This window comes from Phodopus roborovskii, unplaced genomic scaffold (assembly GCF_943737965.1).
Source record: "Phodopus roborovskii unplaced genomic scaffold, PHOROB, whole genome shotgun sequence".
Taxonomy (NCBI): domain Eukaryota; kingdom Metazoa; phylum Chordata; class Mammalia; order Rodentia; family Cricetidae; genus Phodopus; species Phodopus roborovskii.
In genome coordinates, this window is record NW_026126433.1 from 25,229,363 (window position 1) to 25,254,008 (window position 24,646).

The 24,646-nt window shown below is 42.7% G+C and overlaps 1 protein-coding gene across 1 annotated transcript in view; it reads right to left on the reverse strand.

The window, feature by feature from the left end:
- Positions 1 to 352: 352 nt before the first annotated feature.
- Positions 353 to 24,646, reverse strand: part of Lamc1 (laminin subunit gamma 1) — a 114,753-nt gene continuing 90,459 nt past the window's right edge. The window contains exons 14-28 of the mRNA XM_051185969.1: positions 23,805 to 24,050; positions 23,145 to 23,298; positions 22,544 to 22,686; positions 21,004 to 21,182; positions 19,984 to 20,140; positions 14,821 to 15,026; positions 14,052 to 14,131; positions 12,321 to 12,458; positions 11,392 to 11,536; positions 10,376 to 10,525; positions 10,112 to 10,226; positions 8,907 to 9,106; positions 7,792 to 7,950; positions 5,049 to 5,148; positions 353 to 3,211 (exon numbers count right to left, since the gene is read on the reverse strand). Coding sequence (XP_051041926.1) covers positions 2,955 to 3,211; positions 5,049 to 5,148; positions 7,792 to 7,950; positions 8,907 to 9,106; positions 10,112 to 10,226; positions 10,376 to 10,525; positions 11,392 to 11,536; positions 12,321 to 12,458; positions 14,052 to 14,131; positions 14,821 to 15,026; positions 19,984 to 20,140; positions 21,004 to 21,182; positions 22,544 to 22,686; positions 23,145 to 23,298; positions 23,805 to 24,050 — 2,429 coding nt within the window. The 3' untranslated portion in view covers positions 353 to 2,954. The remainder of the gene's footprint in view (positions 3,212 to 5,048; positions 5,149 to 7,791; positions 7,951 to 8,906; positions 9,107 to 10,111; positions 10,227 to 10,375; positions 10,526 to 11,391; positions 11,537 to 12,320; positions 12,459 to 14,051; positions 14,132 to 14,820; positions 15,027 to 19,983; positions 20,141 to 21,003; positions 21,183 to 22,543; positions 22,687 to 23,144; positions 23,299 to 23,804; positions 24,051 to 24,646) is intronic.

The window sequence follows — 24,646 nt, forward strand, 5'->3', positions numbered from 1 at the left end:
GATCACAATTTGAAGGGTTAAAAAAAAAAAAAAAAGTTGAGGCTAGTGGTGCAATCCCATGATCCCAGCTAGTCAGGAGGCAGAGGCAGGAAGACCTCAAGTTCAATGCCTACCTGGACTGCATCGAGACCCTGTCTCAAAATAAAGGGGGAAAAATGTGGTTGGGTGCGGCTCAGTTGGTAGAGTATTTGGCTAGCATGCTGGAAGTCCAAAATTTGAATAACAAGCAAACAACACTGGATGAATCTCAAGAAGACAAGGAAGGCAGTTAAGGCACCATGCAAGTTGTTCATTCATTATACCTTATAAAACACTTTATGTCCCTAGCACCACACTCAGGTAACACAAGATATAAAGGGTTACAAATATTCAGATTTTATTATAAATAAAATACTGTTTTCTTTTTAAACATAGAAAAATGCCAAGTGTTACGCTTTGCTACCCTCCCTGGAGTGGAAGGCTGTGGAGATTGAGGCAGACAGCTCAAGTGAAGGCACATTTAAAAGGGCCACAGTTGGAATCAAAAGGGAAACTTCATGGGGGGGGGAGAATAAAACAATCTATTCTCTGTGACACCCAGCATTTTACAGCAGCCATCCTGTCAATTTAATTACATAGAATACAGATTACTGGAACTATACAAAAAACAACAGCCGTGCTGCAGGCATGTAATAGGTGTCGTCTTGTAAATAACTCTCATTTTTAAAAATAAATTTGTTTAAAAATATGTCACACAGATGAAGAGGACAAATAAACCAAACAAAATACCACACCCACCAGGGCCAACGACCTGCTGGCATGGAGCTGACCCAATGGACGATGGCGGTCTCTTTTCAGCCATCTTCCTGCAACTGTGACCAAAATGCATTTGTTAGGTGGTGAGGCACTTACTCAGAGGAACTAGCCAGTCAGCAGTGAACTTGGTGAGGGAGGGCTATGCCTCTGCTGTAGCAGAAAAGGTCTGGGAAGAGCAAGAGTGGAACCTCAGGGGGGCCAAGCCCAGAACTCCGGTGATCCCTGTTTGCCCAACAGAGATGGAGGCACACTGAACAGAGCCTCCTCCCTCCCTCATCAGTGACTGCCCAGCGCCCTAAAGTGCTCAGTCATCACGTGCTGCCTGTCAAAACTGACCCATCCTGATCAAGAATGGGAGGGTCCCATCAGTAAACTTTCCAAACTACTTCACCCTGTCGCCTGGTGACTGCTCTGGGACAGGCACTGAGGACAGCATGGAGCTGCAGATGGTCAGGACTGCAAGGGAGAGGGCTCGAGGGCCCTCTTGGGTCTGGCTGTGGAGGTGAGCAGGTTGAGATTCCTGTCAGATAGCGAAGGTGCTGCAAACACAAGGCAGAGGCAGAGCAGAACCCTGGGGAAATGATGGGAAGGAGGGTAGTGTCAGGTTCCCTGTGCTAGCGAGAGGGAAAATGGAGCAAAGACGTGAACTGACAGTGCCATTCTAGCACTGGGAATATTTACATAAATTCCTTACTCTATAATCATGATAAACAAAAACCATTCACACAAAAAATATAAATTTCAAATAATTAATAGCACCAGTGTGTCAGATAATAGTTTCTTTCCCCCCCGCTACACAAAGTACAAAATTGCATAGTGTTAAAGGCTATATATGAATCTCAGAGGCAGGTAGGTGGGAGGAAGGGGGTGTGTGGCAGGGACTGTCACAGTGTGGCCTTCGGAAAACCACAGAGCTGAGGATCAGAGGCTGAGAAGCTTACTAGGAAATGCCACACAAGGTTCTTCCCGCTCCATCCAGAGGAAAGGCTTAGAGTGGGCGCAGACACCAAGTGCAGGAACTAGATGGTGTTGGCAGCTGTGTGAAATACTGAGCGACAGCTTTTGCCACCAGGATCTGGCAAACGATGATGTGTTTTCGAGGAGTTTTAGAAAAATGGAAACATCAGAAGAGAATTTGAGCTAAGGGCCAAATATCACATCTCTCTCCAACAGAGAAAAAGAAATGCACATACGGAACCCGATTTATACAGGTTACACCTCATTTTCCAGAAAATATGGGGAGAATGGGGACTTGCTTTCCTTTCATTGGTCAAGATCTCAGAGACCAACTGTTGGACAGACAACTTAACACACTAACAAAAAAGATCAAAGAATTAGACTTGGAAAAATACCAAAGTCTTTAGTGGTTATCACACCTGTTTCTCATGCATTAAGTCCTGTTTATAGACGTATCCAAAGCTACCTAGCACACTGGTGAATGCAAGCTGCCCATACTGACTTTTTAACAGCTGCCTAAGGATTTGGAAAAAGTTTGCCTTCCTGGTTAGTGAACACGGGAGGAAATCCTAGGTGTCTTTGAGCCATGCTCTATGGGAGACCCACACATAACTGCACTCTTACCCACGATGGCTCAGTGTCCTATACTCCAACAGCTAGCATGACTGGTGGCTGGCTACCAACATTCTAAATGACCAATACCTTTGGCACAGGATGTTTATTTCCTTTTGTTTAAAAGAGGAGGCTGAAGATGCAGAGGCATTTTCTTTATCCACAAATGGGACATATTGGCCATCTCAATGCTACGATGAGGAGCCAAACATTTCCTTCATAGAAATATGAGAGCTGAGATAGATTCTGCTGGTGTTGAGAGTGGGGAGGGGCATGGGTCTGCCCTGGCATAGAATGGGTCACATGACATGGGTATGCCACTGGAGGGTGCCGTGACCTCAGGCAAAGGAGGGAAAGTTTGGGTGAGATGGTGATATGAATGGAAGAGAGATTTTATTAGGCAAAGCCCTTCGTTCCTGGTTCAGGTTGTCTAACTTGCTTCTCTTTAAACTCTGACTTTTCTTGGTTCGAAAGGACAGTGATGGAGAGCAGCAGAGAAGTGGGGGGTCTGAAAGTGTAATCTTTGTGTCAAGGCACTGTGGCCTCACAGGGCTCCCTTTCGGGGGCACTGCCTTGCAGCCCTCTCGTCACTAGGGCTTCTCAATGGACGGGGTGTTGAAGCAGCCGGACGGTAGGGTCTTCTTGATGTCCTCCAGGTTGTGAATGTCCTTTATGATCTCCTCTATGTCTCGGTTATAGTCCATGATGGCTGCCTCCTGCTTCCGGGCTTCATTCTCCAGGTCAGCCACCTTCCTGTCCAGATCGCTGACCTTCATCTCATCTTTGGCTTTGTTCAGGGTACCTTCTATCTCATTTAGCTTGTTCAGGTCCACTGTGTCCAGCTGGCCTGCAGGGTCAGGAAGGGCACAAAAGAGAACAGGCTCATTCTGTGAGATCTGGATCACGACCCTAAGTGCCTCTCGCCTTGCCATGCACTAAGGCCGGCACCCGCCCTGATGAAACAGAAGTGCTGCTGTGTTCAAGGGCCTGAGCGGTGCTGGCCTCACCAATAGGGCTGCGCAGAGTGGATCATTAACATTAGAACAGTTTTAGTTTTGTTCTTGAGAAAGTGGTTTTCACAGAATATTTTTAATTTTTAAATACTCATTATTATTATTTATTGTTGTGTGTGTATACGTGTTTGTATGCATGAATGGCATATATGTGGAGTACAGAGGACAACTTGTGGAAGTTGGTTCTCTCTTTCCACCATGGGGGTCTCAGGCATTGAACTCAGGATGTCAGGCTTGGCAGCAAGCTCCTTTAACCACTCCATCTCTGGAGAACCATCTCTCCAGTCCTTGTAGAATGTTTTCTAGATGTACAGGTACCACGTCCTAGACCTCACTCATGCTTAAGAAGGCCATTTTACCAAAGTTACCACTCAATCCTGTTTGCTGGTTCATATGTGTAATCTATGAACCATTTCAGTGTCATCAAAGAATACAAAATTCTCTAAAATAGAAGCATGTGCCCTCAACTCCTGGGTTCCAGGGAAGATGGGCTAGTTTGGGAGTCACTTCCTGCTTGTAAGAGTTAGACACTATTAGGAAAATAATGGCCAGGGCTGAAATAATGCCAGTAAAGCTTCAATCTAAATGCATCAAGAACAAAATAAAAGATTCTTTTGAAAGATAATGCTCCATAAAAAACAGAGAGAGAAGCAGACAGCCTCCTGAGGCCAGTTTAGCTCACTAACTCTCAGATGGCTCGGAATTTATTTGACCAGCTAAAACCTTGGTGACAGAGCCAGAAGTCCAGCTCCAATTCGCCTGGGCACAAAGTCTGCTTCATCCCCTAAAGACCATCCCTTTAGTTCACTTCCATAGCTCATCTGCTGGCACACAATTTATTGTTATTTGTCTTTGAGACAAATAAAATATGATTCTTCCCCCTCTAAAGAAAACAACAACAACAAAACTCAAAAAACAAAACCAGCAGCGCGTGCCTTTAATCTCAGCACTTGAGAGGCAGAGGCAGTCAGATCTCTGAGTCCGAGCAAGTTCCAGGACAGCCAGGGCCATACAAAAGGACATGTGTCCTATAAAAGACCTGCTCTTTCCCAAACCGGAATAAAAGGAGGGTTCTGTATGCTTATGTTTCCATGAAAACAAAATAAAACAAAACAAAGCTTTTCTTTCTTTTGGTGTAAAAGTTTTCACTTCATAAGTAGAGAGAGAATTATAAGCAATGGTACACGGTCAGTTCCAAGTATTCTCTTATTCCACCACTGAGCCTTTTCTTTTCAAATCCCTTAAAGAAACTCCACCAGCAGGAGGAACTAAGGGGAAATGACTGTTTAGCTGTGTGATGAACCTTGACCATAAGTGACACCTTAGCTGGCAGCTCATCTTCATGTGTAAAGACCATGGCATCCATTCAGTGCAGAGTCCAGGGAAGGCATCTAAAGTTCCTAAACTTTAAAAAAGTCCCAATTCCTTTCTGCTCTAGAGTTGACAGCTATCAATGTTGTGATGGTGCAAGCTGCCCTGAGAAGGGCCTGCCACCAAGACACAGGGTACAAGCTACCCTTAAATAAGCAAGAGCTAAATGAAATATTAGTGTATGAGTAAATGGAGCTTTTGAGCACTTCCTATTAATTGGACTCATAGTCAGTGGTATCAGAACCCAAGAACAGTACAAAGCACCAGTGCCCTGGCTGGGACAAGTCTTCCCTTACTTACCCAGTTGCTCCAAGAGGTCAGTCAGTTGGTTGAGGAGGCTGCTAACAGAGTTTTTGGCTTTTCTGGCATTGAGCTCAGCTTCTTGAGCATCCTGTGAAGCCTGCAGGGAAAGAGGGTAAACAGCATGGATACTTGTGACTCCGTGTTTCCATAGTCTCTAAATATTTTCCTCAGTGATCCAGTAGCTATGTTTTCAGATGTGTCCCTTTCTACGTGATGAGTCATGGTCTCTCTGCAGGTTTGGGGTGGCATTTTCAGGTGGAGGATGTTGTTTCTACTGCACAGAGCATCATAAGCCCTTACACCTTTGTGTGTTTGTGTGTGTGTGTTTGTGTGTGTGGATAGTTTTGCTATGTAACCTAAGCTGGTCTCAAACATGAGATCCTCTGGTGTCAGCCTTCTGAGTGCTGGGACGGTAGATATATATGTATATATATACCATGTGTCACGGCTGCCCTTCATGACATATGCATTCAAAAAACAATACAATCTCATTTTCTCACTCCCCCCCCCCCCCCCGCTCAAGAATACCTGGAGCAAACACATGATAAACACATTAAGTAGAAATAGATTCTTTTTAAGTACAGATTGAGTACAGGAACAGAATGCGAACATTCTTAGGTGCCTGATTATTAGAGATATCCTATTCTTGGAGAGTTTTCATAAGCAAAGCCAGGCTTTTCTGAAAATTCTCTATCAACTACACACATGCTCTTGTGTGCATGCGTGAGCGCTTGCACACGTGCGCGCGCACACACGCACACACGCGCACACACACAGGCAAAACAATGGATACAATGGATATTTTCAAAGTCAACCAAAGGTAAATATATTTGGGAAAGTTCCATGAAACCTGAACAAACACACTGAGCATGAGTCACAGGAAACAGCGGCGGGAAAGGAAGCATCTACGCATCAGAAAGCAGATGCTCTCACCAACGAATCCAACGGGACACAAATAAGAGGCTTTGGACTCTCTACCAGTAATTGTTTTTCCTAGTTCTGGGGTCACGGCAAAGCAAACATTTAGGGATCAAAACAATGTGAAATTTTAAAAACAGAAAGGATAAAAAATAAAAAGCTTTCACAAATAAATGATTAACTCAGTTCAAATTGCAGCTGCGGTCAGGGAGTCACACAGGCTTCCTATGACTGTTCTGAGACTTGGGCACAGGACTCTGCTGTGTTTAACCTGTGGCCTTCAGCGACTTCCAGAAAGAACCACAACCCTTCTGGTTGAAGAAAATATTAGACCTGGCAATACTAGCTGAATGTTGGGTGTTCAAAACTGATATAAATACAAAAGGGATAATGTATGAAGGCATGGCTTAGTGCTCCTAAGAAGTTAAGTATCAAAACTAACAAAAGAGGGATTCTCTTTCTGCTCTTTGAATTAAACCCATATCCCTTTTTGGAACTCATAAATACGTATCCTTTACTTTTTTTTTTTTTTTTAACATGCTTTAAATACAATGTTTCTATCAAGATGCCTCAGAGATAAGTTGCCATAAGTTTAATGACCTGAGTTCTAAGCCCAAAATTGACACAGTGAAAGGGAAGAACCAACTCCCACAAGTTGTCTTGAGACATTAGCATATGTGTTATGGTGTGATGCATGCACATGCATGAAATAAATATATTTAAAAAGGGAAGCCCAAAGAATATAAAAGAAATACTGCATATTTCTGCACATAAGAGAAACACTGATTTTTTTGCTTCATGATTATCTCCATCTGAGCATTAAAAATCACAGGATAATCCAGCACAAAGTTTAAAAACTCAGCTGTTTAACTAGTTGTGGTAGTGCATATCTTTAACCCAAGCATTTAGAAGGCTGAGACAGGAAGATTTCTATATGTTCATGGTCATTCTGGTCTACAGAGAGAGCTCCAGAGCAGCCAAGGCTACAGAGTGAGACCACCCTGTCTCATAAAACCAAACAAAAAACTGAGCTGTGTGAACAGAGAGGTGTAAAAAATTTAATTGGTACCACTTCACCAGACCTTGTATTTCTTTCTGTCCCAAAGTAAAAATGACCCATAGCAAGAGGACTTGTTTTTGGGGGGCCTGGAAAGGATGGGCCTCTTCCTGACCCTGCAAGTGTGTGAGCGAACAAGCGAATGTATCTGGTTCCTATGAATGAGACTCCAAACAGGAAAGGAATATTCCTCCACAGTAAGTTCTTTCTAGTGCAAAATATCACATGTCCTCCCTTGGCCATCTAGGCACAAACCCATTCTGTCACAGGAGGTGTGATGTCTGCACATCACCACAGAGGTAAAGCAGGGAAGCAGGGATGAGGTTGGTGTGCTGCAGGGCAGTATGTCCTGTAGAAGAAACTGCCTCAAGTGAGTGAGCAGCTGGGAAAGCCCAGAAAGAAACTGGCTTTTTGCTGCAGTCTCCTTTTAAAAGAATTTTAATTGTATCCCACTTATGAATTACCTATTCAACTACATCTCACACACACAGAACTTTTTTTTTTTTTTTTAAATGTTCTAAAACTCCAGCTGCGGGGGAAACGTTTTGCTTCTAAGTGAGTAGCTCTGGGACAGGGTAGTTGTGTAACATCAATACCTGGCAGAGGAGACAAATTCTTTGTCTTCTACGTCAGCTACTGACCCAATTCTTGACCAGAAAATGCAATGCAAACCCGAAGTTCATATGAATGAGGCATTTGGGGGAGCGGGTCTTCACCAGTGAACGCCCTCCACTGGGCCTCTGAGCAGCAATGGGGAGCTCTTACCTTCCCCGCCATCATCATGTCCTGGTCGGCATCCCTTTGCTTCTTCTTCAGCTCATTCTCTGCTTCCTCCAGCTGTCGCAACATCACGTTCACCTCATCATCCAGGTCCGTCACCTCTGCAAAGGTTCTTTCGGCATCCGCCTTGATGCTGGTGGCATTCTAGGTACAGAAGAAACTGCTGACCAAAGCAAACCAAACCCCAGCACAACGTGCCCTTTCCAGGGCACATCCTTACTCCCTTTTATAGTCTGCAATCCAGAAAGAACATCAATGGCGTGTACTATCATGACCCACTTCCCACCATTTCCTGGTCTCTCATAAAAAAAAAAAAAGAAAGAAATTATTGTCAAACACAGCAGCATTTTATACAGCACCGTCATTTGTGCTCCATTCTTTAAACCTTTGAAATGTCCTCTTCTATTATAACCATTTCTAGCTGAGGTCACACAGAGAACAAATAAAATTTAATTGTGAACACTGTTGTGCCACATTGTGTTGATCATACTCTTTCCCTTGGATATTTTTTAACTCCGAAGCTTGCCTTGTAAGTTCATTAGCAAATGTACAAAGGAGCTCACATCCTGAAATATGAGCATTTTATGAAACAGATCTAAAAGCCAACCCTTTTAAAGAAATTAAAATTTTCTGTGATTCTCACACACTTAATTTTAAAATAAGCTCTAATCTGTCCTTGAAGTAAAACAGATGGATCTTTAAATGAAATGAGCCTAAAGAAATTCCTTTAACGCCCCTGCAGCAGCAGCCACAGTAGCCCCAGTGCTGACAAAGCGTTGACACAGCATCGATACAGCCCTCGTCATGTGCAGGCTCAAGGAGGATGCTTATTTAGGAAAGGTCTAAACTCTTGTGGGCAGGGACTCTGACGTAGTCTGAGACCACCCTCTTCACAACTCAGATCCGACACTGAGACAGGAGCAAGTCCTTTTACTGATTTCTCTTTCCCCAGTCACTTATATATTCTTACATGAATTGAAAAGAAAAAAAGCAGCCAGGGATGATTCCCAACAGTGTAACTATAGCAGAGAAAAAAACTCTGCAAGGTCTAGAAAGCAAGAGATGCATGAGCAGGGGCTGGGGAAGAGGGAAGCGCTCACCATCTGCACGGCGCTGGCGATCCTCTCCGCCTCGTGGGCTTTGTTTTTGGCCTCTGTGGCGTCAGCTGCAGCATTGCCCAGTGCCAGCTGTGCCTCCCTTGTCTTCTCATTGGCTTCGGCTATGGTCCGGTTGATGGCGGGAATCCTCCTCAGCGCCTCCTCTGCAGCTGTCTTGTTATCATTCACACGTCTATCAAAATCTAAAAGGAGTTCAAGGCAGGCATTTGAATTAAAAGGAAAATAAAAATGAAAGTGCAATTGGATTTTGTTTTCTCTGCACTAAAATCTGTTTTTAAAAAATGAATGACTATTGGGGCTGAAATCTCACAGGGGAAACAATACACACATCCCTGTGCAGGTTTTCCGGGAGTAGTCACATGACGCACGTCTGTTTCTGAACAGAGTTCCTACTTGAAAAGCCGCTGTCATGTAGAGCCTGGAACACATCACTGCTTTAGCTAGTGTCTTTTAGTGTCTACTGTGTGTCAGGTGCAGCGTGACACTTTTTGGATAAATGGGAAAGCCAGCAACTGAAGATGCTAATTTGTGGAGCAGGGATTCAAACAGACTTACTGACAACAAAGTTACACTCGCAAACTATTGTGTTTGCAAATCCTCCTCATTCATAGAACCTGTGATTATTTTTTACCAGACATGAATCAGCCCCTCAGTGAATTGGGCACGTTTCTCTAAAACAAAGAATTAGGTATCAGAGGCAGAAAGAAAAAAAAAAAAAAAATGAAAGATAACCTCCATTTATCATTGAAAGTCAGCTAAGCAGGCAGACCATGGTGAGACCACCCTCCTACACAAGGCTTTTTGTTTTCAGACAGAAGAATGCAGGGTTACAATGACAGAGGCACTCTGGTTTTCCTTTCAAATACATGAGCTCCAGATTTGGCAAGAGATCCTGCCTCAATAGATAAAAGTGAAGAGCCATCAAGGAGATACCTGAAGTCAATTTCAGGTTTGCACATGCATGTGCATACATACATATCCACATACATGCAAACACACACACGGCAGAGTATGGAGTTTAAATGGCAAAAGATCATGGTTAACTATTAAATCTAAGTAGTCAGTATATGGGATTCACCTCACTTCTATGGTCAAAGAGAATCACACTAAAGACAAAATGGAAAAGTGACACAGTGACCGCCTCCGCTGAAGACACTCAGAAATGCTGTCGCCTGACCCTCTCGTACCTTTGAGGTTGCTGAGAATGTCATTGGCTTCTTGTAAGGTATTTCGTCCTTTCTTAGCAGCTTCTTCAGCAAGAGCCTTGGCAGCATCAGCTCGAGCTAGGAGTTGGTCGGCCGTCTGCAAATGCATGGCAGGTCAGAAGACAAACCTTCCCGGGTCAGCCTGTCCCTCCCTCACAGCCTCAGGCCATGCACTAGGCACGGCCTACACCTGTGCTTCCAGAATTGTTGCTTCCAGAAATGCACCCAGCAGCAAATCAAACTCACCTGCTGCTCAGCTTTTCCCTTCTCTAAAAGGTTCTTCACTTCATGCTCTTTCCCCCTCATATCTTCCCGAAGGTCCTCATAATCCTTTAGCTTCTGGTCAATTAGACGGTCCAGATCCGCAGCTTCTTTCTTGATTTTATTTGCTTCATTCTGTGACAAACACGTAAGAAATAATGACATTGAGTGACAAGGGAGTTTAGGAATGCTGTAGGATTTAAGGCTCAATTGACAGTTCTAAAAGAGAGCAGAGGTCAAGATACCCAAGTGTAATTCAGTGATTTCCCCATGTTTCCTGTACTTTTTACAGCTTTTGCCAGCCCACAGCTCCATTATGACGCAGAGCACATCTTCCCCAAGAAGCTCCCTGGGTACTTTCAAGTGACTCTGTCTACCCCCAACTCCCACAGCTGCTGCTCTCCTGACTACCATCATATCAATCCTGTTTGTTTTCATACTCATATTCATGGACTCTGTCAGCACTAGGTGTCTGAAGAGACCTAAACCGTGGGATACCAGTTGACACCTCAGATATAGGAAATAAGATGGCAAATTTCAAGTTTAATATTAAAGATATTTATATGAGGGCTCTGAGTGAGGAAACATGGTTAGAATGAAATAAAATACTACCAACTCCTGAATATTCTACCTGCCCCTGAGCATGCTGGTATAGTTGTTGCTGGCTATCACCTCTTCCTGCTCTCTAGAGGTCTGTTATACAATGCCTAGGAGGAAGGCTCCAGCCACACTCTACTTCATGGAACTCAAATATATCACAGTTTGGATTTATAGGAAACATCTAGAGGAAGTACTCATATTAGCATAGTAATCCTCGTTTCATGTCTGTAATCCCTTATCTCACTAAGTTCTATTTGCATAATTAAAATAGAATTCACCTTTACCAGTGAGTCAGTCAGAGGTCTGGAAGGGAGGAGCAGGGCACTCAAAATGGCTCTTACAGAGACTAGAGGGACAGGGATATAAAGGGATTCCAGTGACCAGAGTCTTTGCACACACACCTCCAGCGCCTCAGAGTCCACAGGGGTCAGCTGGGCCACACTGGCATAGATCTCCACAGCTTTGTCACCTGCCCGCTTGGCTTCCTCGTGGACTCGGGCAGCCTGCTTCTCCAGGTCCTGAGAGATGTTCTTTGCTTGTTCATACCTAACGAGCAAATGATGTAATTCATTAAAAAAATAAATAAATAAAAATAAAAAACCAGTTGGGTTTTTTTTCCTTAAAACATCTTAATATTGATCAAATACAATCTAGTTAATATCACTGGGACAATAGCTCCAAAAATCTAAAGGAGCTGCCATACCAAATGCTCTCTCATTTTAATACCAACACCTAGCTACTTACCTTATCACATATAAACTGGGCACCCCTAACCCCAAATCCCAACTCTGTAATGTTTTTAGCACTCTTATAACACACAGGAGGAGAATTTCACACTTGATTCTATTTGAAGGCTACATCAAACTGCAGACACACTACAAATATTATATATTTCAGGCTACATGTACAGGAGCATAAATGAACTTTGTATTTAGAGTTGGGTTTCATTCACAATCTCACTATGCATGCAAATATTCATGTATAAGAACATATAATATTAATACAATACATACACAGAGAGTCCCAAACACTTGTGGTCCCTGACCTTTCAGATTAGAGATATTAACTTTATACATTTTATACACTCTTACTTCAGACCTGTTTAAAGGTTGGCAGCTCAGTGTATGTCCCCTCGTCAGTCTCCACATATGAAGAATCTTAAGTGCATGGTTAGTCTAGTTCCCACCCTCTGCAGTCTGAGTTTGGAGCGGCTGCACATCCCCTGCTCTAACTACTCCACCATTCTGAAAGCGTGGTGAACCTCACAGCACATGCACTTACACCCCAAATCACAATGCAGGACTGGGAGCCACTTCCCAATGACACTCACTTCCTATTAAGCTCTTCAATCTCCAGAGCAGTTTGATTTTCTCCTTCCAGGGTCCTCAAAAGCAGATTATATGCCTCAGTCGAAGTCTCATTGGCTGTCTTTGCCACTCGGACAATGTCATCAGCTTCCTGCTTATGGCTGTGCATGTAGGAGGAAAAATTTAAAAATAAATCACAAATGAGACCATGTAATAGAGAAAGAAATAAAATTTAGACATTTACTTTGTTGTATTTCCATATACTAATATGGGCAGAGATCTAGGAACACTGGAAAGCCCCATTCGGTTTTTCACAATCATTTCAGGTGGTTACATTTACAAAAAGCATTCTGTAAACTGAGAAAAGAGTATTTTCTATGAGAATCAGTGGCACAAAACTCTATTGGGGCTTTCTTAGAAAAACTGCTTTTTGGTTGGGCATGCAGTGGTAGGTAGCTCCTGCCTATAACCCTAGCACTGAGGCACTAGGCTCAGGAGGTTCCAGGCCAGATGAGTTACAACATGAGAATGTTTCAGAGAACAGGGAGGGGGATAGATGGAGGCAGGCAACTCACTTTAGAATACAAGTAATTTACATACAGCACTCTGCTATCCAGAACCCTAGTCAGCAACACAAACCTCAGGACTGATCTTATCATACAGTCTGCTGGCCTACACAGTTACTACATGGGCTCTACACACATAGTTACTACATAGTTTCTACACAGCCTGTCTCTTCTGACTTTCTTATTTGACCTAATTACTGGAAGAAAAAGCAGCACCAAATAGCAATGAACATGTCATCAGGAACTCCAGCCAAGCAACGCATCTTATCTGGGTAACAATGCTAATGGATTTTCCACTTCTAACATTTCGTGTTGAATTGTGACACCCAGCATATGGCCATTCTCCATGTCATAAGAAACTTTTATCCTACATCCTCACATGAAACCTACCAGATCAGTACATCTCTAAGACCTAGGTTTCTTGGGAGCTTCCATGTTTTCAGCTATCTTCCTTTAGTAAGAAAATCCAGCTATAAAACTATGAATGTTCTGTAAAGCTGATTACATGGCTCACAAATTCACACTTACCCAGAATAGAAAGAGACCTGCTAAGGTCAATGTAACCTAGAACCTGTAAGACGTCAATGGCACTTCCCTGGACAGTGTTGACAATTCCAACGTCTGCATAAGGCTCCTACTGAGGTCTACTGTACTGACTTCATACAAAGATACCTGCTCTCAGTGATGCCTACATTTTAGCCACTCTTAAAAATGTAATTCCTTCTGCAATTTAAAGCCTTGCAAAGAAGTTACAATGAATTTATAAGTATCTAAAAAACAAACAAACCAGGTATGAAATGGTCAGTATTCTTTGGCTTACTTTCAAATGTACATTGAGTTAGTGTTTTTTTATTGAGAACTGAAAATTAAATATTCATCGAAAGACTAATGTAAAAATTTTAAATTAATAACTTCTACTGGGTTTCTTGGAAATCTGAAGGCTTTAAAGTTTAAAAATATCTAAAAAATTGTTATGATCTGTGAAATATATAAATATAATTTTGTTCTAAACTATTATATTCTAATACTTGAGGTAAACATTCCAATTTCCAAGTGAAAGAAACAGAGTTTGCATAGCTGCTAACATTTCAGAACCTTACGAAAGAAAGTATGCACGGGAGGGGACAGGAGCACATGCACACATCAGCTGGGGCACCATGCCTGACCCACAAGGCCGCTGCACCTTACCGCTCTGCAAGCCTTCGGGCTTCTTCTGCCAAGAGGGTCATGTTGTTTGGTTCCCCTGTAGACTCTGGCTGAGTGATTGACTGAAGAGGAAATAAAACACTTAGTCTCAAAATATTAAATTGTTTAAATTCCACAAAGCAAGTATTAACACTAGTAGTTTTTTTTAAATTATTTTCAGAGATATTAACTTCTGATCAGCACCTTTAATTAGAAATTATTTCTATTCTGAGTACTGCAGAAGAGGCAAGTGAGAGGAAAACCCTAGACACCTCTGTTTTTATCCAGTTTCTTCTGTTTTGTGACAATTGCTGAAGTTAGAACCTGAAGTGACCCCCCCCCAGGCTCCTTTGTCTGAAAACCTGGCCCCCACCTGGTGTTTAGGGGAGGCTATGGAGACTTTGGGTCACTGGCACAGGCCTTTAGGGGAACAGCAGCTCAGCTTCTGTCCCATTCTGGGCTTCTAGATCTGGCTGCTATATGAGAAGCCACCGCACACTTCTGCCGGTACCAATGGCTGTCCCAGTGCTTTGCCCTCACTGAAGAACTGTGAGCCACAGACCCCTCCTGTCTTAAGCTGCTTCTGTTTGCTTTGCCACCATTAAGAAGTAAAGCAACTCCTTCAGTGACTATGAGCAGCAAGGGTCTCCTGCTCCTCAGTGCCAGGTAGGCGGGTGAAGACATATTGTAGCAGATGGGCAATGGAGTAGAATGGTCTGCTACAAATTACCCAACAACCCATCCTACCCACCGCAACTTCAGAGTAACTCACCACATTGGCAGCAGCCATTTTTGCTTTCTCAAGCTCCCTGGAGGCAATCTCAATCAGTTGCTCTGTACTCTCCACTCTGGACCGTGCTTGCTCAGCCAGGATACCAGTCTCTTCTATAGTATTCCGGATATTGTGCAGTCGGCTAATTTGGCTATGCAGACTGCTGTTCACTCTCTGAAGGCGATCCATCAAACTTTGATCTACATCTGAAGGAGTATTGCAGACAGTGTGTAAATGATCTGAAGGGCCACCCCATCTTATGGGAAGCCCAGGTTCTGTGTGTCTTTATTATCTCCAACAGCATCTTTCAGACACATGTGCCCAAACCCCCAGCAGAGGTGATGTCTCTATTGTGCCCCATGCTTTCACTACTACCAACCTCACCGCACTGCTTGTCCCAGATGACTAAGTCTTTCCTATTCATCACTAGATCCACAATCTTCTACAACAGTCAGCAAAGCACAATCAGGCAGAAGGATGTTTCATGAAGGAAAGTAAAATTGATCTTTATACTATGACACATGCCAGATTTAACCATAGCTATATAATATTAAAATGCCGTCAGCCCTGAACACCTGACACATAACTGTTAAAAAGACCATTTGAAGCAGACGCCAGGTATGATGGTCAAGCTTTTAATCTCGCACTAAGGAGGCTGAGGCAGGTGACTCTGTGTGTTCCAGGCCAGCATGGGCTACACGGGAACTCCAGGCTAGCTAGGGATACAAAGAAAAACCCTGACTCAAAATAAAACAAAACACCCCTGAAGTATGGTAAGTCCAACTTCTTTGTATTGTAAACCAAGCATGCTTTTTGCTCTTCCCCACCCTACCCCGTCTCAGCACATGTAAATTTCAATTGGATCTCTGTTTCTATACAGTTTCTCAAATTGTACTTTACTGTTCCATTCAACTTAAACCTCATGCTTGGGTCTTAATAAATCAAATGATATTTATAAACCTGTGCAAGTATAAATTATTTATATTTAGCCAGTATTAAATTCTCACATGTCATGAAATTTTATTAATATACAAAAACTCATGTTCTATTTAAAATCGACCAGTTCTTGGAATGGAAGAGAGCTTAGAAACACACCCACATTTGCAGCCAGATGGGTTTCAAAAGAGTTGAAATACACACCAGGAAAAGGATAGTCAGTTCAATAAATAGAACTGGAAAAGCAGACTACCACACAAAGAATGAAGCTGTACCTTTAGCTCTCCCAGCTATAAACACCAACTCCAATGAACTAAACACTTGAATAGAAAGCCTGAAATAATGAAATTACTGAAAGAAAACAAAAAAAAAAATTGCTGTAGAACTCTAGAATTGGCAAGGATTTCTTGCACAAGACGCCAAAAACTAGACAAACACAATTATATCAAACTGAAAGGCTACACAGCAAAGGAAACCATCCAGAGTGTGGAGACAGCCACAGACCAGGAGAAAGTAAGTACAAGCTGTGTGTTGGAAGTACTAAGAACTTAAGTTCATTAGTACTCATTACCATTGCCATTAACTCATTACCAAAAGGAGGTGAGTTAGCAAATGGGAAGCACACATAAACAGACATTTTTCAAAAAAAAAAAAAAAAAAAAGACACACAAATGGCACACAGGTACAGGAAAATAAATGTTTAACACCATCAATCATCAGGAAATTCAAGTCAAAACCTCCATGAGAGACCATCTGGCCTCAGTCAGTATGGCTCCAGTCAACAAGACTGTGGAAGACAAGTGCTGGTGAGGATGGGGGGAAAGGCAAACCTGCACACTACTGCCAGGAATGTGATTTATAGCAGTGCAGTCATCATGGAAAACACTCAACATCAGATCAACCTGACCCAGTAATCCCAACCCACATACCCGTTCCAAGGGGACTTCAAAGACACACCTGCAATCCCATCACTGAGACACTATTCTCAGTATCGGAGCAGTAAAACCAATAGTTGGGCCTATCAATCAATGGATAATGAAACGGTACATAAACACAAAGAGATATGCACAACCATAAGAAGGAACAAAATCCTGTCCCTAGCAACTACACAGATGGAGTAAGATAATTATGTAAGTGAAATAAACACAGAGAGCAGAGAGTGCCATACGCCCTCACTCAGATGTGGAAGTTTTAAAAAGCTAACATTAACAAAACAGTGTGTGCATGCATCCGAAGGCAGGGGACCATGGAATGATGGGCAGTGGGCAAGCATGTTAGAGAGCGCTAAGGAGTTCTGATGCGCTACTGAGTAATGAGTGCGGCAACAATGATATCAGCATGAAACGTTGTGAAAAGCTGGAAAAAAGGGGTTTGAAAGTGTTCACCATAAAGAAATAATAAATGTTTGAGGAGTAGATATGTCTAATGTGATTTAAACTCTATGTTATGCATATATGTATCTGTATCAAAATATTATTACTCTATGAATATATATAATTTTTATGCTCAATTTATTACTTAAACTTAATTTTTAAAGACTGAGCAATTTTAAATTTTCAACATGATGCTCTGTTGGAATCTAAATTTTCCAGAGAATCTAGGTAATGAAGAGGACCCTATGAAAGAGATACATGGATCCACCTAGGAAGAGGAAAAAGACAATATCTCCTGAGTAAATTGAGAGTAGGGGGTATGAGTTAGAGTAGAAGGGGAGAGGGGAGGGGGGGAATGAGAGTGGGAAAATGTATAGCTCAATAAAAACATAAAATAAAATGAAATTAAAAAAAGGAAAAAATTCTAAGGGATATAAAAATTGAGAGTTCCAAGTGAAGATCAAATGAAATAAATACAAGCTTGGAAAATAGCAACTTGACAGTAAGGCCATGAAACACGTGTGTAAAGTGATGTCCTACACAACTCATACCTAACTGCACACCGTGTCCTGCTGACAGGACTCTTTGTACAATTCTTTGATAATTAGACATTTTTAAGAAACTATAAAGATGCAAACATGTTTAGATCAGAAAAGAATCAGCAAATGCTGTAAAGAAGTCTCTATCCTTTAAGACCAGTGCTCTTCAACTTATGGGTCACAATTCCCTATTTCCAAAATATTTACAATTCATAAGTAGCAAAATTATAGTTAGGAAGTAGCAAGGGAAACAATTTTATGGTTGGGAGTCATCACAACACAAGGGACTGTATTAAAGGGTCTTATCACTAGGAAGGTTGAGAACCACTGCCCTAGACTCTCAGGAACACAACTGCCACGCCTCAGTGTCCAGTTCTCTACAATGGCACCAGAAGAGACAACAGAGACACTAATTGGTATGTTCATATCAACCATCCTTCAACTCCCAGTGTCTACCTGTCAGCCCTAAACTGTACATATCATCTTTCAAATCTGCAGATTAAGCATATTTCCACTACAATTGAGTACTTAACAGTCTCAAAAGCCAAATCATTACAAAGGCGTGTCATTCTTGGCTAGAGAACCTAAGCAGGAAAGGTCAGCTGGGAACTCCACAACTGAGGAACCTCAGAAGGGGAATTTAACCCCAGCCTATGAGATGATCTCAGGGCTGGGAGAAGCAACAACCCACTGTGCTGTCAGCTTGCAGGTGGTACAGGGAAGTATAATGGAGCTTCTGGCCAGCAGAGCGTCTATGTGGGCACAGGAAAATACATGGTTACTGTGGGATGCTGCCAGTAGCTCAGCCATATTAAGTTGCATGGAATGACAGTGCCCAGACTTGCTGCCCTTTTCTGGCCCCAGGATTACACCTGTGTGTTGGTGGTATTGGCCCAGAGCTTTCTGTCACACCTGGGTTAGCCCAGCTGGCATATCAGAATATAACACCATGACTTAGTGCATACAGCAAACACATGGATTTGTTGTTTTGATAGAGCATGTTAATGGAAAACCACATGCCAAAGTGGTTGACACAATGAACCTTCTAAATGGGAAGGGTGTCCATTCCTCCCAGGCAGTGTTTATCACTTAGAATGATACAAACAAATAACCCCAAATAGGCACACAGCTGCATCTAACATTACAATAAGCCACCCACATCTTATGCTTTTCAATACCTAAGAAGCATCTCACATGGAACAAATTCCAAATGGATACATATTTATAAACTCAAAGTGGGCTTGGTCACTGCTGCCCTGTGCAGCTAATTTTAATGAACATTTACTATGTGTATCTGGGAACACACTTGACCCATGATGGAAAGCCCCACACCAAGGGGACTCAGTATGATGGTGATCATCCTGCAAACAGGAGAGCACTGTAGGAAGTGTCTGCCTAAGTTCAGGAGAAAAGCTAAGTTCAGGGTAAGGAATAAAAACAAAAACTTAAAGTGATCTAAAAAGCAAGTATATGATATAAAATAACATTCCCACTTCAAAGTTTTTTAAAAACAAGTTTCTTTGAAAAAAAATCAACAAAATAAATTGATTTATTTTTAAATAAGTTATGTTAAAATAAACTGTCTTCTAAGTCTTAGGCTGATCTCCTTTCTTTCTTGTCATACCATGCACAGAAGACCTTAGGATGGGTCTGGTACATATGACATGTACTTTTATATAATGTCAGCACATACTGTGCTAGTCAGACAAAAATTTTCATGCACAGGCATTTTACAAATGCCAAGTGTTGCATATTCAGTAATTAGCTACTCAATCAATGCTTGGACACCCATTTTCTGTTCTCGAGTCATGTTGAAGAAAATAAAGCTATATATAAAATAAATTCCCACTCATTAGAATAGTGGGGGAAAAAATCAAAATTAGAATTTTTTCCTTAAAAATATTTCTCAGAAGTTGTGGCTGGAAAACAAACATCCTTAAATAAATAATATTTTCAACTTCACATTCTCTGTATGTAAAGGAATAGATACATAAGGTACTTTAAACCTGGACAACAAATAGTTTTTGATATAGTGGGAAGCTACCCATGTTTATTTCATCTTAAAATATTAAGAGTAGGATGTTTTTGTAATGTCATCTTTAAAATAACTTACAGCCAGGCAGGTAGCTCATGCCTGCATTCCTAGCACTTAGGAGGCTGAGGATATATTGCCAGGTCAGCCTGAGCTACAGGGAGACTCTGTCTAAAATAAAAAGACCATATTCTGCAAGTAGTTTATAATGTGTGAATTTTATAAAAACCATATGAATTACAAACTAGAAATGAGATCAGTCACCCAGCTGCATAATGTATACCTCTGACATCCTGAGCCTCACGAAGGAGGTCTGTAACCTCTCTCTCTGCCTCCTTGAGTCTATCCTCAAAGGCTTGATCCGTCACCATCTCATCCCCGGTCCCAAGGTTTGCTATGAGGTTCTCTAACTCCTGGAGTTTCACTCGATGCTCAGCAACCTAAGAAGGAGAAAAGAGGACTTAGCTGTGCATGCTGCAAGAGCCACAGAAGTGGGAAAACCGTGCCCGTCACAAAGACAGCACAGGCAGAAGTGGCTTATCTGTTTCTCTGGCTTCCAAAGCAAGCTCTTAGAACTGTCTACAGACAGTTCTCCAGTTCTGGTCTCTCTTTTGAGCATCACTTAGATCTTTGCCAGGCATCTCAAACTGAACTCCAGAACCTGTTCTCCCTGGGGATTCCCAGTGAACAACATCTTCAGCAACATTAAAGCAAAACCCCCAAGGCCCAAGACTAATTCTCGATTCTTCTCTTCCCTGCCCTGCTCTCTCACCATATTTATTTACCCTATCCATTCAAAGGCTTCCCCACAACCCTGCCCTAATGGGCATTCTTCATGTGGTAGCCAGGTCACTCCTCTGAAAATACAGCTGGACTTCTGTGCATTTCCACTGCCTTTGGGAATAATTCCTAAACTCTTGGCTTATTGTCAACACAGTCCTATAGAACCAAGTTCCTCCACAGGGCAGGGTCCAGAAGCTTCCAGGCTCCAGGCCTTTGCCTGCCATTCCTCCTCACATGGCTCTCTCCTTCAGCTCTCACTTGGCAGGAGTTTCCTGAAAGGCTATACAGTTTCCCACAGGTATTGCCTGTTTCTGTTCTTTCAGCCTCTTATCTCAGGTGTTCTCTTATGTATGTAACTAGAAGGTATGCCTCTGAGAAGAGAAGCCAGATCAAATGTGTTCACCATTTTTTCTCTGGAGCCAAGAGCTGAATAGATGAGGGATGGATGAATGAATGAATGATGAGTGAGTGAATGAGTGAATAAGTGAATGAATGCATGCATGCACACACTACAGCTCACCTTATCCTTCACCAGTCGGTAACAAGCTGGACACTCCTGGCAGCCAGGCCAAGAGCGATTGTAGAAATAGTTCTCTTCACATTGGTCACAGCGATTTCCCACAAAGCCTTCCCTGCATTCACAACGACCATCGTCTTTACACTGGAGCGAAAGGGACCCTTCATGATGACAGTCACAAGCTACAGAACGAGAAGACGATTCTCATTTAACTGGTTGTATCATTATTCTGAGTACTTAGGAAAATGCATTTATGGAATTTTAAATGGCTGAATCTACTTAGCAAAGAAGACAGACATTTTAAGTTGTGAAGTAAAACATGCATCTTTTGGAGCATACTTTTTGTGTGTGGTGTATATGTTCATATATGCACACACGTACATGCATGAGCCTACAGAGGCCAGAGGTCAACACTGAGTATCTATCCTTCTCTACCACTTTCTGCCTTATTTCTATTTGTGTGTGTGTGTGTTATTTTGAGAGAGGGTCTCATTATGTAGCCCTGGCCTGAAGCTCACTATGTAGACGAGGGTGGCTTCAAACTCACAAGAGACCTGCCTAGTTTTGCTTCCTGAATGCAGAGATTAAAGGTGCCACTGTGCCCAGCTCAGCAATAGGTAAGACTGGCTGGCCAATGAGCTCCAAGAACCTACCTGTCTCAGCACTGGAGTTACAGACACACACCTACTTTTTTATATGGATGCTGGGAATCTGAACTCAGGTCCTCTTGCTCATATGGCAAGCACTTTATCCACTAAGTCACCCCCATACCCCCTTGGGGCACATAGCATGTGACACAGGAATTACAGGGTTACCAGGCATGGTGGTGAATGTGTGTCTTGGGAGGTGGAGGTAGGGAAGGTGAGGCCAGCCTAGGCACACAGGGAAGGCTTATTGAAGTGAGTAGTGCTCTTCCTTCGGGAATCCCTGCATACTTTCATCTTTCCACTGCCTAAATTTCTCAAAGAAATGAGGAAGCCCAAATGCTAACGCTTCCCTTGCATTATCTTTCTGTTTCTTTTCTCACTTTGTTCTCTGAGCTGCATTCCACAGGAGAAATGAAGGAATTCAGAAAACAAGAACCCAAATTGTTCTGATTTCCAGGCAAGTGTTTATGCCAAGGAGAAGCAGATGTTTATATACAACCGAACCAAAAAGGCCCCACGGGTGGAGAGTAACTACAGTAAGTCAACAAACACTGAACAAAACCCATTACTGTTTCCTCATCCACAATGACAATGTGATCAATAAATAAGTCTCGTTAAGCAGAGTGGGCAAGTTCAGTACTCAAGGGAGATTTTTTTCCTTAAAAAAAAAAAAAAGATTACAAAGGGGAGTATTAAAAAAAAAAAACCTCAAAAGGCGATTTCAACAAGGCAGTTACAAAGGAACCAGAAAAGCCCTTGTTTTCCAGAGTTTCATAATATTCACAGATAAAGTCTCTGTGATGGCCACACAGAGGCTATGGAGTTCTTTCTGTATGTTAGGCACTAATTGGAGTTGGAAGACAGTGCCCTGCAAGCCACCATGTCTTATGTCTTACGTTTGCAGCCTTCAGGTCCAAATCCAAAGTGGTTGGTCTCACAACGCTCACAGTGCTGACCGGTGATGCCAGGCTGGCACTCACACTGACCAGTGCGGATGTCACATTGCCCATTGGTGGAACCCAAAGCATGGCAGTCACACCTGAAAAGAAACACAAGACATGTCTATGGTAAGAAGAGCAGACTGTAAGCAACATTCTCTATCAAGGGCATCGTGTTAGGAACTGTTAGGCATAATGTTAGGGTTGTCCTAAGTCCCTAAGGTCCCAGCCCTTTCTGGGAGTGCTATTTAGGGCTCTTTGTCAAGCCTCACCTGTACCAGCAATCTCCATTCTGAAACCCTACCAGCACTGACCAGGCTGCAGCCCTGCTGAGTTTGTCTGAGAAGGAACCTTGCATTTGAAATGTCTGATACACGGGGGCTGCCACTGTGCTGCCTCTTCTGTCCTAGAAATCCTCTCACCCGGTGCCTTTCCCAGGTAAGACCCAAGAACAATTCCTGAACGACATCAATGTAGCCACTGACTACAACCTGAGAAACTGTACTTCTTATGACAAAGAAGGAAACGATCACTTCCTCCAAAGGCTCCAAAGTCTCACCTTTCACAGCCTTGCCCACTCTGCAGGTTGTAGAAGCCAGGGTCACAAGCACCACAGTCCCGGCCCGAGACATGAGGCAGACACTCGCACTGCCCAGTCACAGGGTTACAGCTACTCTGCTGCTGCACTGTCCCATAGGGATTGCAGGCGCAGGCTAGAGCGGGAAGACAGAAAAAGCAACAGATGCAAGTCAGCAGAAAGAACAGTAGCACAGGTGCTTTAGGCCTCTGGCCTACAATAGGAGCTGCCCAGCCACATACGGTATGTCCGGCTGATCTGCATGAACATGTGCATCAGCTGAAACACACACTGGCTCTGCTATGTACGGTGGGGAAAGAACACCTATTTCATTAACAGTTTTTAACTAATTATTAGTTGAAGCAATAAAATGTTGGCTGTATTAACATAATATGTCATGCTAATATGTTAAAACATATATAATGTTAATAATAATAATAAACATAACATTAAAATTAAATCCTGTTTCTTTCACTTTTTTTCAGTGTGGTGTCCAGCAATTTAAAGTTGTGCAAGTGTTTCACACTGCATTCTCACAGGTGTTTGGAAGCATCTGAGCAAACTTCTGTAAGTATTGAAAGAAACACACAATGAAATTGCACGTCAAGGTGTATGTGTGACTGACTCTGGCCAGTGGCTGACCTTTGCATTTGTCTGCTGGGTTGGGAGCCAGGGGATTGCCGAAAAACCCTTCTTTGCACCGGTCACAGTAGAAGCCAGCAGTGTTATAAATGCACTTCAGACATTCTCCTGTCAGGCGGTTGCAGTTGCCAACCGCATTGGGGTCTATGTTGTCGTTACACTGACATGGTCGGCACAGTCTCACAGGCCCATTGCTGCCCAGAGGGTCTCCGAAGTAGCCGTCATCACAGAGTTCACATCTCTTGCCTGGGAATGAGAGAATCCGAGGTTAAGGAAGAAAGGCCTGAGGCATTTCTGCTGTGGGTTACCAACAGGTACGGACTGTCAGTCTGACCATCATATGCAAGGTCTTGTGTGATACAGTGGAGAGCAGGAGACCCAAGCTGTGGCCCAGACCAGTGAAGTGACCGTGACATACTTTTTCAGTAGGATGGTCCCTGGTTTGCCTACCTGTAGTCTCTGTTCCCATGACATTTCTGTTGCAGTTAGGGAGGGTCAGCACAGACTTGCACACAAGACTTCAAATGGGGACAGTACAAGAGCATTAAACCAAACACAGTGACAGCTGAAATGACTGTGAAGGTGAAGGCCTTTTTTAGGTTGGGGGTGAGACATTAGGATGAGAATTCACAGACATAGAGGTCTTCCAGGAAAATACCTATGGGAACACTTTCAAACAAGGCCACACACGGAAGCAGAACCAACCAGCCCAGGTCAGACCAGGATTTAAAGTGAAGTGCTGTGACAAGTTACTAGAGAGTTCTTTCTTTTCTTTTTCCTTTTTTTTTTTTTTTTTAAATGTTACATGTATTTGTTTGCTTGCTTATTTGTATGCTCACATG